Genomic DNA, 7815 nt, shown 5'->3' with positions numbered 1-7815 from the left:
GTGTTATAGAGAGTGGAGGTTACAGATACAATTCTCCAGGTTGTGCAGTCCATGTTAATGTCCCAGGAATGGGCAGAGATGAAGACAGGAGTTTTATTAATGATCCAGGATGGCTGGATTCTTCCTTTTTACGAGGTCGGAATCATCTCAGATTGTGTTCCAGGGCAGTGGGTGTTTATCTGTGTTGGTTGCAAACAGACAACCTACCAACTCACAAAGTACTATCATGTGTCAGATGTTAATAGGTCTCCTCACATGGCCTCCCAGTGAAGAGTCAATATCACATGATGCACACCGGTGCATCACTTTTTTTGAAATATCAGTGGCGCAATGGGGCTTCCCCATTTTTATACGGCTACTTAAAGTCACCCTGCCTGACTTTTCATGCCCTTGTACATATGGGCTCCTTTCACGCATTACTCTGCGTAAAAGTGGTATTCCATGGGTGTTCTCATGCAACTTCCATAAAACCTGACATGGATAGCAATTTAAACTTTTGTAAAGCTGGGAATGCATTTGAATCCTACGCCTCCCCAGTGGAGGCATAGGAGTGGTGCAAGAGGAGAAATACTTTTATTTCTCCTAGTTTTTTACTCTTTCTATGCGTGCTGCATTCTGTAGCCCGCATAGAAAGAGTAAAATGCCATTAACGATTGTTTTTGTGCCGGAAAGTATCCCTTCCTGCACAAAAACAATCATCCATGCAATGCAGTCAACCTTGCAACATGATGCAAGGGTGCCTGCGCAGGCAATTTCAAAGTTGACAGGTGTGAAAAAGGTGTGCTTCAAATGCTGATTGAATTCTTTACTTGCGATCAGCTTGGTTCCTTCTCCATATAGTTTATTATTTTTTCAGTGCTTTTTATCAAATTAGATTGGTTCCGGTGGTCTCAACTGTGGCGGATTAGTTTTGGATATCTGAGGAACTACCATGCTGTAGAAGTCATTAAGCTCTGATTGGTCGAAGACTTTTTCTTTGGACTCCCCAATCAAGGACAATAATGTAATGTACCTCCCTTTTTTCTGAGACAATGTATAACACTACAATGTGTAGGACAAGTGCCTTCTTGGCTTATGATGCTAATCTTAAAGAGTTTAATTTGAACTTAAAAACATTGTGGCCAAGGGGTGAAGGTGGTGTTCCCGGCTGAGATCCTCATGAGGAGCCAGCTGTAGATGCTCTCCTTAGTCAGCCATCTTGGAACCTCTAAACTTTTTTAAGAATATATTGAAGCAATAGTTAAATAAATACATACATAGATAGAATCTTTATATATTTATATCTAGTGACACATTCTTTATAATGGTCAACTGCAAAGTATTGTTAGTGTATATTTAGTTAGAAAAATGCATGATGACATTGTTCCCTTTCATATTCTGTTATTTGTGTTGTTCTTTCTGCTAAGACTCATCATTATCTGTGCTCTTTGACTCATCCTCAATGTCCTCAGGTATTTGTACATGTCACATGATGTCAAAGTTATGCAGCATGGCACATACAACTATGATGCAGAAAACCTTATCTTGGTCGTTCTGTAGGGCATATTCAGTACAATGCAGCCATATAACGCTCTACTTTAGGAGGCCAAAGTTATGCTCTGTTGAATTTCTTGTCTGGTGGTGTGCTTGGTTAGATGCTTCCTCGTGAACATTACTGGACTGTGTATTGGTGTCACAGCCAAATCATGAGGATGTATCATGCGTTACCTGCAGAACGGAAGCACGTGGGTGTAAGTAGTGCAAGTGGGATGGCACATGTAGGTGTACATCGACTCCAACAAACATGTTGTAATAGAGGTAAAAGTTATTGCGAAATTGACTTTGCTGAGAATCGTCATCGGTGTAAAGTTACACATGATTACATTGCAACATGTATGTGTTACCTTAAGAGATAAAGCAAAGAAGGGGGTTGATGAACTGTTCCTATGGAAAGTGAGGAATTAGGTAAGACTGGCGTGACCGGAGGTGTGTATGTGACACCTTTGGGCATCCATTTTGTTGGATGTATTTGCCTCACACACCCAAAAGGGTGTCATGCATCATCATAGGCGTTGCTCCTCGTCTAAAGTGGTTTTCCGGCAACCCCTGCTACATTTTAATCACTTCTTCAGACAACTTGCTTCCTCACCCACACACCCGCACTTCACCAATAGGCAGTTGGATACAAAAGATCTCCGCCAAAGAGCCCCTCTCCGAGGTGAGCCCGTCGGGGATTGCACCGCCTCCCCGACGAGGAGCAACGCCTATGATGAAGCATGACACCCTTTTGGGTGTGTGAGGCAAATACATCCAACAAAATGGATGCCCAAAGGTGTCACATACACACCTCCGGTCACGCCAGTCTTACCTAATTCCTCACTTTCCATAGGAACAGTTCAGCAACCCCCTTCTTTGCTTTACCTGTACTTGACACAGGCACAAGCTGATACTGGACCTTCCACTTCCTTGAGTGGTAATTGGTGTCCGATTGATCGATTGATCACCCTCCCTTCTTTTTGACGATTACCTTAAGAGATGACAACTCTTTAATCGTACTGCTGGTATATGTGGAGATTGGATTATATTGCATTGTAATGTTGATGGGTCAATTCATCTTCTGCTCACCAAGGAACCATATACATCTAGGGAGATACATCTCAATAGTGGTATACACCCGTTACAACGCATCTTTTACTCCGCACTACCATTACAACGCGACTTTTACAACGCATACCATTACAACGCATTGCGCTGGGGGGCGCTCTAGGATAGGGAATAAGTATAATTTACTATCCAACACCTTCCCTAGGGTCCACGGGGACTGGAGTTAGAATAGTAAATTATACTTACCACTATCCAGCACCTCAAAGCGCTATGCGTTGTAATGGTATGCGTTGTAATGGTCGCGTTGTAACAGTAGGTAGTTGTAATAGTATGCGTTGTAACGTCATACATCCCTCAATAGTATGACCAATGTTGCTCCTCTGCAGGATCCTGGGTCAGCCAGGACACCTTGCACAACATTCCGGTATAGCACTTTCTAGTTTATGTTTTCTTTTCTCTTTTGCAATTCAGATGCAGCTCCGTGTGTCTCAGTGGTCTTTCATACAGCCTTTATTAATACATCCTTTGAAAAAATGTGTCAATGTTATAAAAATGTTCTTAGAAAATAGCAGATTTAAGTTTAGGCGTAAGAAATATTTAAATAGGTTTCTCCAAACTGCTCTACTGAAATATGTAGGGAAACGAAAAGAATCTCTAGGCAAGCTTCCTGCATAGGAGCAATCTATAAATTGTGGTGACTATTTTCACCCTGGTGTTGCGGGCAGTGTGTGCACCACAATCTACTGCTTTCATTGAATCTTTTTTCTCTTTTCTCCAGATGACATCCTCCAGTAATGGGACATGGGAAAACCAGACCACTGTCAAGGACTTCATTCTCTTTGGCTTCTCCAATCTACCCTTCCGCCTGCAGATTTGCCTTTTTGTTCTCTTTCTGTTTGTTTATCTCTTCACACTTGCTGGGAATGTCATGATTATTATAATTGTCACACTGGACTCTGTGCTTCACACGCCCATGTACTTTTTCCTCAAAAACCTGTCTTTTCTGGAACTCTGCTATATTTCCGTGACTGTGCCGAAGATGTTGGTCAACTTTATAGCTGAAGATAAGAGCATCTCTTTCGCAGGCTGCACTGCCCAGATGTACTGCTTCTTTACACTGGGTGTGACTGAGTGCTTCCTCCTTGCCATGATGGCTTATGACAGGTATGTGGCCATCTGCAACCCTCTCAACTATGCCATAATCATGAATTCAAACAAGTGCCTGCAGCTGGCAGCCACATCTTGGGTTGGGGGCAACCTGATCTCTCTGGGCCAGACAGCCTCTATCTTCAGCTTGCCCTATTGTGGCCCCAATGTCATCGAACACTTTTTCTGTGATATTCCACCAGTTCTGAAGTTAGCATGCACTGACACAACCCTCAACAAGATCTCAGTGTCTGTCACTGGATTTCTCGTGCTCCCTATGCCTTTCCTCCTTGTGCTGTATTCTTATGGACGGATAATGTCTGCTATTTTAAGGATCCGCTCAGCTGAAGGCCGGAAGAAGGTGTTTTCCACATGTGCCTCCCATTTTATCTCAGTAACTCTCTTTTTTGGGACTGGGGGCTTCACCTATGTTAGGGTAAAGACCACTGGTTCCTCCAAGGATAATGACATGCTGTTATCCCTTTTGTATAGTGTGGTGACACCTCTCTTGAACCCCATGATCTATAGCTTAAGGAACAAAGAGGTGAAGGGAGCCCTGTGGAGGTTGATAGATAGAAATATACTGTCAAAAAGGATTCACTTGTTCTGATTGACCACAACTGACTGGATCTCATATTACTAAACACATTTGTATTGACGCATCATTCTATCAAATAAAGTTGTGTACCGGAAAAAGGTGGAAAAGGACAAGGGTACAATATGGAGAAACAGAGGGAAAGAATTACCTTAGTATTGAGCTTTTTTAGATTGGAGGTGGACCAGGTGGGTGACACTTTCAGGTGACCTCCAGGATGACCTCCTCTCTGGGGTTCACAGTTCAGAGAGGTGAAAGTTCATGATCGGTATCTGGTGTGCATAGGTATGGTGCTACCAGAGGACTTATGAGAAATGAGATCCACGCAAAATGATGGGGCAGATGTGTGCGCAGTGTGTGCAGTTGCCACCTCCTGTGCAAATGTTCATGCTTTGTCATTACAATAACCATAATTCCCCTAGTACTAACGTTATATTGGCCCTTGCAACAACCGTGGACCTACTCATGATTCCCATGGCAAAAGGAGCTGCAGAGTATTTGCTCATCTTCCCTGTGACTCTTGAAGAAGTGTATGACTAGTTTGAGACCCCTTTGTCACTTGCATTGATAAGCTACCAGCAGAAAATGACAGTCACACGCTGAAATAGCTTCCCAAGGTTGCAATAGCCGCGCTTTGCAAATGAGAATGCAGGGATGGAAGTCTGCTGTTCCTTACAGGCCACCATTGTTGCAATTAAATACATCCTCAATGCCTTGAGTGCTAATTTATGCGAATTTCGGCTACTGGCTTCCTGGAGCTGTGGCTGATTAGTACATCCGGCACAGGTAAAATGACAGAAGGAGGGTACTGCAGGCGCTGAGCAAAACATTGGTGTAATGCGATCTAAACCGTAATACATCCGAACAAAGATTCCTACGAGGGTGAGTGTGCTGCACGTGGTCTCTGCAAATTGCCTTGAGAGATGGTGGGACAGTTAAATAAAGCAGAAATTCCAGCAGGACACCTGAAGGAAATAAACTATCTACTTCTTGTACGATGAGGCATAAGCATGTCAAATTCGGCAATAACCCCAACTCTTCTGAGCTTATACTCTTGGGTTCTGATTACGGTGTTGGGGCTAAATTCCTATCTATGCTCAGACTCCTCTTTATGCAGGTATTAATCATAATGTCAACGCTGTGGAGGTTTCCACCTGCGTTAACTACTGGATGAGATAACCACTTCACTCCTACAATTTTCCCCAGGTCTACTTTAGTGGGCCAAACCTCCCAAATGTATCTTGGACAACATGCCCAGCAATTACAGAGAGGGGCAGAATTAATCCCAATTCCACTTGGTATGCCCCATTTCAAAGTTAAAACTTAGAATAGCATGTTCTTACCGGACCTGACAAATACCGGGGCTGACTCACCAAGGTAAACTAACACTTTTTTTGAAAGTGTACTATTTTGTTGCTATACACAATCTGCGAAGGTAAATTTAGTAATAGCAGGTTTATGTCTGAGTACAGTCCGCTCATAAAAAGTTAGTATTGACATACTACCCAACCTGGGTTAATAATACAGTACAAAAAGTTTGGTCAAGGTAGCAAAGAATATTTAAAGAAACAGTATATAGTAGCAGAAAACAGTTATTCATTTGGCATAAGTCCAATTTATTTACTTTATAGGACAGAGCATCTAATGCAATTGTATTCAAAACATTAGCAGAGAATGGCAACCCCGTTGCTCTTTCTGATTACAGTGCAATATATTCAAAGCATTTGCAAATACTGGCAACACTGTTGCTCATTATAGTTACAGTGCAATATATTACAGTGCTCTTGGTGCAGAAAGGGAAGAAGGAGGGGAATGGGTGTTAAGTGGTAACATGTGAGTGGAGGACAAGGAAATGGTATTTGTGACATATAAACATCAATGTCGCATGATAAGAACGTTTCCGGACTGTGGTAGGTCAAGCGTTCCTGAGATAACACATAGCTCTAATGGACAAGCATTTTTTGAACAATGTCGTCAGAGTTTGTGTTGTATGACTCTCTATTGTTGACGTTTCGAACCCTGAGTGCAGGATTGAATGGTGTCCTTACGGTGGGGTCTTCATCAGGACTGGACTGTGAAGAGCACCTATGGATAACGGGAGAAACCGGGTAAGGAGATGGTGATATACTAATGTATGCTACTATTATGTCAGTTGATTAGTACCTACTTAAATGCAATAACGGGGAACCTCCCCTGTGGGAATTGTAAGAGTGGGCCTGGTAATGCTCCTAAAGGAAGAAGGAAACAGTCATATTTATACTGAATGAATCAGCTGTTCTCACTATATAGAGACCGTAGGTGGGTACTTACGAATCAATGGGAGGAAGCATGCAGCGATAGGTCAATAGCTTTCAAAACAATGAGAACCAATAAAAGGAATCTATAAAAGAAAAATCAAAAGCGGCTCTGAATAAACAGTCTTATGACCTGGTTCTACATCAACTAGCTCCCAAGCGGTGGAGCGCTAGCATATCTATGTTCTGTGCTAAAGTCATAATCTGAAGGTGGCTCTCTGTTAGCGTACTTTGCCACACAACGTAGCGGGTGTCATCGTTATACAGTATACATGCAACAGAGCGTGAGCAAAAGCAGCTCTGAAACGGGAGTTGCGTCTGAGGGCAATTATCAAGAACCCTAAGGTGGCCTCAGCTGGTGCTGATCAGGAGAAAGCCCCGGGTGTTAGTGGTATTGTAAGACTCAGCAGAGTGCGCTAGCGGTGAGCTGTCTAAGCGGTGGAGCGCTAGCATATCTATGTTCTGTGCTAAAGTCACAATCTGAAGGTGGCTCTCTGTTAGCGTACTTTGCCACACAACGTAGCGGGTGTCATCGTTATACAGTATGCATGCAACAGAGCGTGAGCCAAAGCAGCTCTGAAACAGGAGTTGCATCTGAGGGCAATTATCAAGAACCCTATGGTGGCCTCAGCTGGTGCTGATCAGGAGAAAGCCCCGGGTGTTAGTGGTATTGTTAGACTCAGCAGAGTGCGCTAGCGGTGAGCTGTCTAAGCGGTGGAGCGCTAGCATATCTATGTTCTGTGCTAAAGTCATAATCTGAAGGTGGCTCTCTGTTAGCGTACTTTGCCACACAACGTAGCGGGTGTCATCGTTATACAGTATACATGCAACAGAGCGTGAGCAAAAGCAGCTCTGAAACGGGAGTTGCGTCTGAGGGCAATTATCAAGAACCCTATGGTGGCCTCAGCTGGTGCTGATCAGGAGAAAGCCCCGGGTGTTAGTGGTATTGTTAGACTCAGCAGAGTGCGCTAGCGGTGAGCTGTCTAAGTGGTGGAGAGCTTGCATATCTATGTTCTGTGCTAAAGTCACAATCTGAAGGTGGCTCTCTGTTAGCGTACTTTGCCACACAACGTAGCGGGTGTCATCGTTATACAGTATGCATGCAACAGAGCGTGAGTCAAAGCAGCTCTGAAACGGGAGTTGCGTCTGAGGGCAATTATCAAGAACCCTATGGTGGCCTCAGCTGGTGCTGATCAG

General features: G+C 43.5%; 1 protein-coding gene across 1 annotated transcript; it reads left to right on the top strand.

Annotated features, from left to right (window-relative positions):
- The first annotated feature begins 3361 nt into the window (after positions 1 to 3361).
- Positions 3362 to 4339, top strand: LOC147716879 (olfactory receptor 10A7-like). Its single transcript, XM_086920450.1, has one exon. The coding sequence runs from the start codon at positions 3362 to 3364 to the stop codon at positions 4337 to 4339; it is 978 nt and encodes a 325-aa protein (XP_086776576.1).
- The last annotated feature ends 3476 nt before the right edge of the window (positions 4340 to 7815 follow it).

Source organism: Lissotriton vulgaris, chromosome 5 (assembly GCF_964263255.1).
Source record: "Lissotriton vulgaris chromosome 5, aLisVul1.2, whole genome shotgun sequence".
Lineage (NCBI taxonomy): Eukaryota > Metazoa > Chordata > Amphibia > Caudata > Salamandridae > Lissotriton > Lissotriton vulgaris.
Note: the sequence above shows the minus strand (reverse complement) of the source record. Positions and strands in the feature narration are given on the sequence as shown.